The sequence below is a fragment of the Conger conger genome, chromosome 3 (genome assembly GCF_963514075.1).
Source record: "Conger conger chromosome 3, fConCon1.1, whole genome shotgun sequence".
NCBI classification, from domain to species: domain Eukaryota; kingdom Metazoa; phylum Chordata; class Actinopteri; order Anguilliformes; family Congridae; genus Conger; species Conger conger.
Genome location: NC_083762.1, coordinates 56,418,570 through 56,431,450, shown reverse-complemented (window position 1 = coordinate 56,431,450; position 12,881 = coordinate 56,418,570). Strand labels below are relative to the sequence as shown.

Sequence of the window (12,881 nt, the reverse complement as noted above, 5' to 3'; positions counted from 1 at the left end):
AGAACATTGTTAGAAACATCATGCTCAAATTGCATTACTAATATAACAAAATTAGGTTACCATTTGTCTGTTATTATTTATCTAATTTTGTATGTGTTTGTTTTAGACAGCATGTTGTAGCCTATATTTAAATCTTTGCTGGAGCACCTGTTGTCATTGAAAGTGTTACCATAACACAGCGGTCCACAGTAAGGGCCAATCTGTTGCAGGATCTGTTTAAGAACTTCTGTTATTAATTATTTAATTAAATATTGATCTGACATTTGATCTGACATTTTTTGGTTTGAATATGTCGGAAACTGCTAATATCCTGGGATTTTCACACACAACAGTCTCTAGAGTTTGCGGAGAATGGTGTGAAAGTAAAACAAAATCCAGCAGGCAGCAGTTCTGCAGGCAAAAATGTATTGTTAATGAGAGAGGTCAGAGGAGAAGAGCCAGACTGGTGAAAGCTGACAGGAAGGTGACAGTAATGCAAATAACCACACATTACAACAGCGGTGTGCAGAAGACCATCTCTGAACACACAATGCACCAAACCTCTTAGTGGATAGGCTACAGCTGCAGAAAAAAATAAAATAAATAAGTCAAATAAATACCTAATAAAATGTTCACTGAGTGTATATTTGGCCATGTTTTATGAAGCATTGTAGTATCAATATCTTTCAGAGTTAAATTAGCTCTTAACAAATGACTGTATGCAGGAGTATACAACCCTGGTCTCAGAGAGCCACAGGGTGTGCTCTGGTCTTTGTTGTCACTCGATATGTCATTGTTGAAATAAGGCAGTACACTTACATCAGTTGGTTTCTTGAGTCTGAATAAGTTGCTGCAAAAAGGTGAAAACAGAAAGCAGGCTTTGTGGCTCTCAGGGCCCTGTGAGTTTTCCATTTCTTTAGGCACCACAGCTTTTAATACAAACTCATGGTTGTCTTCTTTAACAGTGAATCACAACTGGTAATTAAGAGTGAGTAATCTAATCTTCGCCCTTTTTGCCATGTCCTCTGCCTACACTGCCATAAATACAGTGCAGTTCATTTATCCTGGGAATTCTGGCAGTTGTGTTCAATGACATTTTATTAATCCAATGTTAGTCATGTGTAATGACTATCTGTTTTTATGACTATATATCAGTTTTATCCACAGTTAACAAGTTTTTTTACACATGAGAATTAGCTTCCCAAATGCGCTTATGATTCCTACCAAAATCTGTTTCTTTTTCAAACATAGAGGTCTAAAGATATTTAAGAAAAAATAACAGGCTGCCATATTTTATCACCTAAAGCAATATATTATCTCAGGCATTTTTTAGCCTGTAATAATATAAGCACGTGTAGCTCAAGTGTTAAATGCAAAAACGCTTAACATATGATAATGCAGTAATACAATATAACATGGCACTGCAGTGTATTGGAGTGTTATTGCAGATTACATAATAATCTGCAAGGTATTACAATCTCATACAAATGGCAGAGTAGCGTAGACCTACTTTTGGAACAAAAGCATATTTTGTGTTTCAAGCCGTTAACTCTTACCCATAAAGACAAGATGTTGACCTTATCGACTTGGAGTCTTGAGTTTAACTCTGGAGCTGCCTTCTACAATATATGGTATTTTGCAAGCAGCATGCAAAGGCAGATAAAGGAAAGGCCAGTTTCACAATGTTTTTGTACCTCAGTCCAGGGTAGGGTATCAGCGAGTCCATCTTTTGTTTGTCGTATTGTGTTTCAGTGAAGTTCAGTGAAGACATTCAGTGTGCGTGCGTGTGCGTATGTGTGTGTGTGTCTGCATGTGTTTCTGTGTGCGTCTGTGTGCGTCACGTTGCGGCTCGCTTTTGTCTGTGATCAGTTTCGGTGCAACATTTAATTGAGTCCAGGCATGGGAATTGTGATCGATTTAGATTCTTCCTGTCCTACAAAAGAGGCAGTCATGAGGCGTCACTATGTTCCCACCGAGTTTTAATCTCCTATCCGTTTTAATGACATGGGATGTTCTGCTCTGGTAACCCACATGGTATCTTTCTTATGGAAATAGGTGTTTTCTTCTGTGGAGAATGAGCTTGCATTCCATTTGTTCATGACCATTCATGATCATTATTTTCTGAAGCCTAATTTCCTTTGCCATGTGTCCATTGGTTGTTCAAGTTGTTTTCTTCTTTACCGGACAGGAAATATTGACAGAGAAATTTAGTCAATGGAGTTTTTTTTTCAAGGCCTGGTTTTTACTCCTCAAACTGCGGAGAGCTAAATGGCCAGTTTTGTTACAGCCCCGTTCATGGTATGGTTCAGGGCAGGGGTGGTGACTTGTGCCAAATCCTCTTTAAAACATATCTCGATTGCACCTCCTTTCTAGGAAACAAATATGGCACGTCTAAATGATTACTTTATTAAATACAACATGTTGAGTTCTATTTGCAAGTGCATTATGGATTTGGTATGATTCAGAACATGACCAAGAATACTATTGTAAGGAGTTGGATTGTCTGGTATGTTGTGAAACCTGAGGCCCTAACAGTCTGCTAGTTACTCATTGATCCGTACTCATCTGGATAATTGCTTTTGTAATGATCTAATTCCAATACAGTCATTTAGAGCAGAATCCCTATGTATAATGAATATATATTATATACATTATATGTATTATTCACATTATGCTGCACACTGTCAGGAATTTGTGAACATTTGTCTTTCAGTTATTTAAAATGAACTTAATAACATAAACTCATAAGGCAATACATATTCCTCTTTTAGTATCACTGATCTGAAGTGATAGTCATTTTATTAATATTTAATAGCAATAATGATTAAGTATATTGTTTGTATATTCATTGTGTATTGGCTTTAATAATGTGTATAGATTGCCGCATTATAATATGTATAGATACATTTAAGCCATTAATAGTTGGTAGATGTTGACAGAACATCTAACGTACTCATAACCAGGTGCCTGTTCCACAAACCAGGATTTCTGATTACTGGATAACTGCACTAAGTAAAAACCGGAAGCTGCCCAAATCAGGAACATGGACTGAAGTAGCTATTCCATGTTTACTTCCGGCAGTTATCCAGCTACAGTAACTCAGTAATCCTGCTATGTGTAACTGGCCCAATATCTTTTTCGTTTGACCATTTTCTTGAGTCTGTGTTTTCAGAAGCTATACTATACATCCCCTGTATTTGTTACAATCTCATTTCTTTAGGTCTAGAACTTCCATTTATGATGATGCCACACCCACTAATTCCAGTCAGCCTACCTCCTGCATCTGTCACCATGGCAATGAGTCAGATGAACCACCTCAGCACCTTCGCAAACATGGCTGCGGCTGCCCAGGTCCAGATCGCACCCTCTCGAATGGTGACCTCTGTTATAAAGGTATCATACAGAGACATTTATTCAGTTAAAGGTACAATAGGTAAGATTTTTGGGTTAAAGCATTGTTACAAATCCTCTTCCTATCTTTGAAAAAGACTCACTGACATGTTGACTCACCCTCTGCCTGTGTTTATAGTCTTTACATTTGGGTTCAAACTATACAGTTGACAGACCAAAACATTGTACAGCTGTACAATAATTCAAGCTCATTGATTGAAAATAGGTTCTATTTGCCACAGCCAATGGTGTGGGGGGGTTTCAACGTCACAGAGAAAGGGGAGGGATAAGCAGTGTTGTGGTTTGAGGGTGTTTCTTGCTGAAATTCCTCTCTTGACCGTTAGAACGCCGAAATTACCTATTGTACCTTCAACAGACTCTGTGATGTGAACATGTGGTCATATTACTGGTCTCCATTAGTTCTGATAATTGAGAGTCTTTTCTGTCTAAAATCAAAGTGAAAGGGCATGGCTGTGCATGTTTAATATCATTCCTTGAATATACACATTCATTTTAGATTAGTTTTCAAAGGAACTCTACAAAGGGCATGTATTAGTGTTTTATATTTAACTGATTTGGCAGCATTAAAAACAAAATGTTGCAGTCTGTTAGTATTTGGACCGCGACATTTGTTTTGGCTCTGTACTCCAGAACATTGGATTTGAAATGAAACAATGAAGATGAGGTTAGTCAGACTGTCACATTTAATTTGAAGGTATTTACATCCATATTGGGTGCTCTGTGTAGGAATTGCATCCCTTTTTATACAGTCTCCCCAATTTATGGGACCAAAAGTATTTGGACAGTTGTCTTCTCAGCTGCTACTGATTAGTCAGGTGCATCTAAATCGCTTCCTTAGTGCAGGTATAAGAAAGCTTTCAGTATCTAGTCTTGTTTTTAGTCTGTTATTGGCATTTATCAACATGAGAACCAGACAACAAACAACAACAAAATCGTCGGCGCAATGATTACCAGAAAGGGAGTGCATCTAAAAAGTTACATATATATAAAAGGATATATGTTTGTGCTAAAAGCTCTTTCGATCTGGATATAAGGAACGTGTTCCAGATAGCCCCTCTCCAGCGCCCTCTCTGGAGGATGGGAGAAGACCAAGGAGCCATGCATCTTCCCACCAGAGCAGCAGTATGACCAGCTCTCCAGCACACACAGAGAGCTCCTGCGACAGGATACGTAAGTTTTCTCATTCCTACCTTTACACAACAAGGAAATAATAGTCCTGTTTATGCCATAGCTGATTTTTTGCGCGGCATTTGCTTTGTCAGCCTGTAGCCTAGTGGTTAAGGTACCCAGAAACCCGGAAGGTTTGTGATTCAAGCCCTGGTATAGCCACAATAAGATCGATGCAGCTGTTGAGCCCTTCAGCAAGGCCCTTAGCAATTGCTCCAGTGGATTGTTCCCTGCTTAGTCTAATGAACTTTACCCTTAATAACAAAATGTTTAGTTTGCCAGATCGCTATATAGCTAGTCTTCTTCTCCATATAAAAAGACTGATCAAGACTGCGTGTTAGTTCAGTCTTTTTTAAACCAATCATATGTCCACTTTCAGCCTTGCACCAGAATGGGCTGTCCTTGTCCCAGGCCACCGTGGGGCTGTCATCAAGCACACTGCCTGGCCCAAAGGAGGGGGACCTCGCCACTCATGAAATGGGACACGAGGTGAAAAAGTCACACACTGAAAGAGGTCAGACCATTTTTACCCACTCATATTAACTTTACGAACTGACAGTTTGTTTTCTGGCCTGCAATTCCGTTTAAATTCTTAACATGGCTCTGTAGCAAATTCTGTCTGGAAAATTATCAAGGTTATTTTGTTGCAGTTTGAGAAATTTGAACAGATCGCGATTCTGGCAATGGAAGCGTAGACAACATCTAAAAATTATTTATTGAATGAACAGGTGTACTGTACAGATAGAATTTCTCTATACCGCTGCCTGTTGTGAATTATTGCTGAATTATCAAAGTGAAATTGACAATACAATTGGACGTTAATCTTGTTAATCTCAGTTTAAAGGAACTATTTTGTGTCATTCCATTGCTTCCTGTTCCACTAGAGTATAAAAAATGAGGTGCAAGCATGCAAACTCCATTTGTCAACCATCAGCATGGGAAAAGCCAAAGAACTGTCAATTCAGAAAAAGCAAATGGTAATTGACCAGCATGAGCCGTGTAATGGGTACAAAAAATACATAAATGGTTAAACATACCACTTTACATCATAAAAAGTTGTAAGAGATATGGACTGGTTGCAAACTTGCCAGGAAGAGGATGCAGGTGCATATTATCCCCAGGGACAGTAATGAAGATGGTGAGGGATACCATAAGTAACCCAAGGATAGCAGTTTAAGAATTGCAGAGATTGGTTGTGTCTTGGGTGAACCAAGTGCACACATTAGTGAACAACAAATAGTTATTGTGGAAAAACAAGCAAAAAGATGTGCCGCCATCCGGCAGATCTCCCAAGGCAGAAGCACAAAATGAAACAAGAAACCACTGTACCACATAGGAAGAAATTTCAACCAGCAATGAGATTATGTCAGAAATGCAAGGAACTTGTTTCAGCTCGTTGTAAAGTTTAAATTGTGCAAATATATATTGAAATATGTCTTTTTGTTTACATATTGCAATTTGCATGAACAAATAAATGAGTGAATGGCATGAAAGAACTAAAGGAACTAGTTCAGTCATTTGAAACCCTCTGAGGATATGCTGGGGGTTTCACCATACCAAAAATGAAAGAACGTTCTTGTGTTCTTGATGAGAAGGGTTTTGCAAGAACACATAAAACAGTGCTTCTGACATGCGCATGGACTACCGCTACAAACCGGGCAGTAGCAGCCTTTCCTGACAGTCTCTAGTCTCCAGCTTGTGTATGTAATTTATTTGTAAAGCTACTTTACTATGGTTTTTGGTATAATTTCCAATTATAGACAAACTTTCGGCTATATTAAAGTGAACAAAATGTCCTTTTCACCCGCTGTTTTTTTAGTTAGCTAATGCATTTCATTCACGTTACCCACTAACTAACTCAGCCAACTTGGCTCAATTAGCTAAGATTTGGCAATTATTATACATATTTCTCGCCTCGTCTTTATTCTTAGAAAGATTTTAGCAGTATTTAATGCAAATGTTTTGAGCATATCTGGCTCATTTTTTCTGTCATCTCGCAATGAATGGTGGGATATTAGGTTTGCTCACCTTGGGCAAGAATGCATCTGATGCATCCTCAATAAAAGGGGCAGATGAAGAGCATATCCTACCATTTTATCCGTTTGCTTGGGTTTTTTCTTCACAATTTGAAGTATTCTTCAGTCATCCACTACTGTCTTCCGTAGTCTACCAGGTGCTTTGCTATTGCTGAGCTCACATGTCCATGAGCCTAACAATGTATCAAACAGTTGATTTTGAAGTACAATTAAACACAGTAAACATTGTAAACACAGACTGTTAGCAGCGGTTCTTCAATCCAGTGCCATATAAAAAGTCCTTGGCAGGGTCTCTGTTGGCTTTAGTGCTAAAAAACACAAGTGCTTGAAAAAGAGCATTTGAGGATTCAAAACATGGCCAGTTTGTGTAAAATATGCTAATTAAATTAGTCTGCAAATAAAAAATACTTTTATCAGTCAATTTAAATACACTTTACAGCACTTTATTAGGTATATTTGACTTATTTGACTTATTTAGACTTATTGTCTTCCGCTGCTGCAGCCTATCCGCTTAAGATGTTTGATGTGTGGTGTGTTCAGAAATTGTCCTTTGCATGCCACTGTTGTAATGTGTGGTTATTTGTGTTACTGTCACCTTCCTGTCAGCTTTGACCAGTCTTGCCCTTCTCCAGTGACCTCTCTCATTAACAAGGCGTTTTTGCCCGCAGAACTGCTGCTCACTGGAAGTTTTTTCTTTTCGCACCTTTCTCTGCAAACTCTAGAGATTGTTGTTCGTGAAAATCCCAGGAGATCAGCAGTTTGATTAAATCTTTGCATTAACAAGCTGGTGTACAGGTCTACCTAATAAAGTGCTTGGTGAGTGTATTTATTCACATTAAAATGTTGTGCAATATAAGCAATTACAACCATTGAATAAAACCTAGGTGCTTCCAAATGAATCTTACTTGTTTCATACTGTACTGTTATCTATAGTGGTTGGACAGGTCTTGGGCATATAATCATATTTTGCCATTTTCGTATGACATCCCCTCCTGACATTTCACCAGATACAAGTACAATGGCAAAAATGCAGTTACCGAGCTGGCTTGCTGCAAAACGACCAGCTCAATGTACCATGTACTAGAGGAACAACTGTTTCATCTTGGTCTTCAACTGGCTTGACATTCAGCAGGTTAAATTACATCTCCGTCTGTGCTCAAACATCTTTATAATTAATGAGGTGATTTGTTCAAGCAAGTAATTATGATTTTTCATAGTCCCATAGTGGTAATTGAATGGTCATCTTTGCTGAAAAATATTTCTCAAATTAATGATAAAAATGTAAGCAAAACAAACTACAGTATGCATGGATAGCATACTGCAAGCTGTGTGTGCGTGTGTGCCTGTGTCTCTGTATGTGTGTGTATGTGTATTGTTTGACATTTAACATTGCCATTAGTATTTTGATAGTAAACTGCTAATGTGTCTCTTCAGTTGATTAGAATTCTGAGCCTTCCAATCGGTGCATCCAAGGTCTCAGACTGTGGAAAACAGTTTCATAAAACACTCCATTAATGCAGAGGTGTGTAACTAAATTAGTTAGCAATTTGCTGAGCATGAATTAATGAACAGAGCTTCTCCTTGCTCCCAGAGTTGTAATTTTCATAATAACCTCAGACCTTTATTTGGCAAGTTGTTTTTTTTTTCTTTTTTTGTGAGGGTTTTCATTAGTCTAATGAGGACTGTGCAAGGCTGAGCAGTCAGCACAATTTACACAAGGAAGCTATCATAATAAACGAGGCAATCTGAGAAACACACACACACGTTTATGCAGTGAGATAAGAGAAATCATACAGAGATACACTGAGAGTAACCAAGGCATTACTCTAGCTAATAACCAAAGTAATCATGATAATAGCATTACTGTAAGTGAGAGGCATGAAACTAATGATACAAGTACTACACTGTCGTCATGCAATATCTGATGCATGGGCTAAAATTGTGAGACTGGTTTGCAGCAATTCTGATGGAATTGATATCCAAGAATGTTTGTGCTGTAACTTCTATGTTTATAATGGAGCACATTTGACGACACGGCCATGCTTAATCTCATTATTGCCACTTAAACGCTAAAAACTTGCGGAATGGATCTGATTATCATGTTTTAATGCTTTATCTCTGTTCATCAAATCATATCTATGTAACAAATAAATTAAACATTGTAACTGGGGAAATATAATATCGCATTGGAATGGTGCTGCATTGGATTGGTTTCAAATTATGTGTCTCATAAAAACAGAGAGGTAATTGTTCAAGTGTGTAATATACATTTTAAAACTTCTCTTTTTCTACTTCAATCAAGGCTTTTTCTGCTAAGTGATTCCTTTTTACATGTTCTTTCAAAATAATATATTGTACTATTCTGAGGAGACAGGAAATTCTTCACGTGCAATGCTGACAAAAAAATACACTGTATATTTCAGCATGATCATTTGGAATAAACCTGTGCAAGATATTAATGAAGTGTAGGAGCAATCACATTGAATACATGTAACAAGTACTACTGATTATACTGTTATATTATATTATATTATATTATATTATATTATATAAATATCCCACTGCATTGTAGCAGGAATTATTCATAATTTTTTTAATAAGAGGATGCTGTTGAAAGTCTTCCATTAAAATGTCTTACATGTGGCAAAATGTTTTCCTCTGCTAAGGCTAGAAGAGGGCAATAAATATTCGGTAATCAGTGACCCATATCTGGTGAGTTGAAAATTGTATTTAATAATGAAATCTCATTCTATAGCAATGCTGACAAATTCCACCCATGTCAAAAATACTGCATTTAGCATTTATTTTTATTCCTGTGCAATGGCGGATACAGAAGGACACATCATTTTTGTTCCATCTTCCACCTCTCCCAGCCAGTTTTTCATATTAACAATATTGCCAGTGGCAGACCCATTCCTTCTTAAAATGACACTGAAAAACATGCATACTGTCATCGGCATCAGATTAGACTACCGCACTGCTCTGTTCTCTGGGCTTCATAAAAAGGTCCTGTCTCCAATTGGTTTATCCATCCCTAAAACAATGTCAAAAACAAATGGATGGATTTCAGTGTACTATATGGGCCTAAGCTATGGAATAGTATCCCAGTGGATAAAAGAAAAGCCACATCATTTGTAGTTTTTCAGCACGTGCTTATCTTAGCTTCTACATAATAAACGTAAGTTTTTAAGTAATGAGTGCCTTATAATATTATTTTTTTATTCGAATTTTAAATTATTTTATATTATTTATTTGTTTATTTATTTTATTGTGATTGCACTTATGTTGCACCTGAAAGGAATAACTTTAGGTTGCTAGCGAACATTATTTTCAGCTTCTGGACTAGGCTGGTGCCAGGCACAGGAAGTGATGCAGTTTACGTATTCAGTGCAGCACCAGAGATACCCATAACCCATAGTGCGGCCATTCACAATGAGTGACACATTTGCCAACTGTTGCTCCCATTAATTTCTATGAGAATTGCAGCTCATTCTACCAGCTGACATATCATTAATCAAAGTATCTGTGGCAGCACTTACATGGAAGAAGGCAGCAAATTGCAGGCTGTGGCGAATTACTAGCCTTCTCGAGTTTGGTGAAGAATTGTTTGGTGGAAAAAAAGTCTGTTAGCTAGATAACTGCGCTAAATAAAACCTGGAACCCTCCCAAATCTGGAACATGGACTGAAGTAAAAAAAGAACTGTTTTAATCAGTGTAGTTATCCAGCTCACTAATCCAGTTTTTGAAATACTCCCTGGACCCTTCAACCTTGGCTCAGGCTACTAACAGAGGTAATTCAATCAACGATCTGAATGCAAGTCTTCAAAAACAGAAAAACATACAGACTGATGCAGGTGCACTGCAGTTAAGTTCACCTTAACACCTTATCTTTTAGCTTATTACTTTTGTAGGGCAGTTTAGATAGTTAGCTATCCATGCTAACTTGGAAATCTAAGTTTTATCTGCATATTGTTGCTGGTAGGGTGCATATGCAAGCCAAATAACATTACTTTCGGTTTTGTGGGGAACCAAATTGAAGTTCCGGGAATAAAAGTGAACTGCATATGCAAGTGTAATAGCCTATGTCTGAACTCGTTTTGGGTAAGTTTGGGTTAATGTTTTGGCCTGGTTTCTGATGATGTTGCTTGTCCATTGCTCATTTGTCTTACAAGATCTGAATACCATGCTTTATAACAGTCAGAAGTTGGCAGCCCTGTACCTGCTAGCAAGTCAAAACTTGAAACATATTTCACTAACTGTCATGCCATTATAAATTGGGCTAGTCCTGATACGGGAGGCTTTGGTATTATCGCAGAATCGTATCAGAATAGTTCTGTGGGTCTTATTGTTTTTTTAGTTTTGTTTTTGTGGCTATTGAATTTGGTCACAACACAGGTGACATGGTTGATATTTGAAAGAGTACATGGGATTTGCAGTGTGCCACTTACCAATGTCACGAAAAGCAACCAAAAATGAGTGCATATTGCCACTATGAAATATGTCATACTGTATGTGTTCAACTTAATATTCTTGCTTTAAAAAAAATCTGAAATGTGGCAAGATGCTGCCCTTAAGAAATTGACCTTGGTCTGACCTGCAAATAACCATTGAACCTATTGTATATTGCAAATATGAAGCTACTTCAACTTTAGATCAATTTAACAAATGATAGGTTCACTTAAAAATGCAATTGTTAGTTACAGTACTGTAGTGTTCATGATTAAAAGATGACTGGCCTAGTTGTACTATTAGTTGCAATAGGACTGACCCCCCAGTCAATATTATTCGGCATTCTAAATAGGAAGAAAATAAATACTGTGATAAAAAAACCTCTTTCTTTCATGGAGCATGAGCACTCAATGAACAATTCAAAGTGTGTGTGTGTGTGTGTGTGTGTGTGTGTGTGTGGGTGCATGCGCGTGTGTGTGTTCACCATGCATGTGCATTGATCCGTCTGTGCATTGATCATTTCCCTGTGCTGGCTTGATGAAAAGGCTGTTTCTCTTGTTTAAGGTTTGCTGGTAATTCATAGAATATTGAATATTTCAGGAGTGATACTTTTGTGCGCAGCAATCATGGACAGCTACAGATTCATGAATATTTTATCCTCGCTCTGCCCATCTGTGCCTTAGTCATACGCTGGCCTTGAGAATATATTTCATTTTATTAAGGCAAAACAAAAGACTCATTATTTCAGAAGGGTGAGCACAGTGACATGGTGAAATGGTGAGAAATGGCAGAGTTTAGCCATAGGGCAGTTGAAATTTAATGATATCCTCTCAGAAAATATGAGGTTGTCACTCTTTAAAAAGTCATGCGAAATGTCAGCTTTTAAGGTCTTGGTGCTAATTTTATGCCTGAGAACTCGTTGTGTTTTCTAACGCCTTTGAAACACATAAGTGAAAGATTCCGATTACACTTCTCACCTCATCTCCCATTTCAAAATGTGTTTGTGCAGCTAAAGGTGTGATGTCCAAATGCATGACCATTAGGGGGAAAAAGAACACAAGTAGCCTTTATCAAGATCAATTCCAAGCATTTGGTCCAGGATCAACAAGCCAGTCAGCGATTTGACATTGGACTCCTCTCAGGTTAACTGTTATCGGCTTCATGCTTAACTTTTTGAAATTTGAAATTCACGTTGCTTTTCCGTTGCTTTTATTTCCAGCCTATCCTATGTCACAACGTGGCTCTGAGCCATAGTCCAATGAGAGAAACTTAGTCGCCATTAACAAGGACATGCAGTAGTGCTCAAAAGTGTTTTACTGTACATGGTGAGCATTAGGCCTTCCTTCACGCATTGAGAATCACAATAATTAGAACAGCATCCAATTAAGTGCTGACTGGTGTTATCGGACTGAACGGTCATAACCTTTTAATCGAAGGAATGAAATAGCCGTCGTTTTGCGACACAGCGGCAGGCCAAATGGAAACTAATGGTCTAATGAGCAGCACTCATTGGGCCAGTATCTTCCCGGTGTCAGTGGTTGAATATCCTCAGTGTTTGTTTCTGTTTCCTTTGAGGAGTTCTGTTATGCATTCAACTAGGAGCTTGATCGTGGCATTCCTTTTTAATGGTAATTGTTGATAGATTTCAGATGAAGGTTACATTTTGTTCACCGGTAATGACTGTGAGGAGGAAATTTTTTATTTATTTTCAGGTTACCCATGTTTTTTTAGTTTTATATATATACAAGTTAGGAATATGTTTTATAATTTATACTAATTCATAAAATTGGATGCATATTCCTTATATGTGACATGTATGTAAAATTTGTATGTTACAAG

The 12,881-nt window shown here is 37.7% G+C and overlaps 1 protein-coding gene across 4 annotated transcripts in view; it reads left to right on the top strand.

Annotated features, from left to right (window-relative positions):
- LOC133125045 (dachshund homolog 1-like) overlaps positions 1-12,881 on the top strand; it is a 101,251-nt gene that overhangs the window by 74,144 nt on the left and 14,226 nt on the right. For 2 of the 4 annotated variants that reach the window (XR_009708377.1, XM_061236743.1), the window contains exons 4-6: positions 3,200-3,372; positions 4,425-4,560; positions 4,937-5,071. The exons of 1 other annotated variant lie outside the window; for it this stretch is intronic. Coding sequence is in view for 2 of the 3 variants with exons in the window: in XM_061236743.1 (XP_061092727.1) it covers positions 3,200-3,372; positions 4,425-4,560; positions 4,937-5,071 (444 nt within the window). In the remaining variant the exon portion in view is untranslated. The remainder of the gene's footprint in view (positions 1-3,199; positions 3,373-4,424; positions 4,561-4,936; positions 5,072-12,881) is intronic. One more of the 4 variants, XM_061236744.1, reaches the window with a different exon arrangement.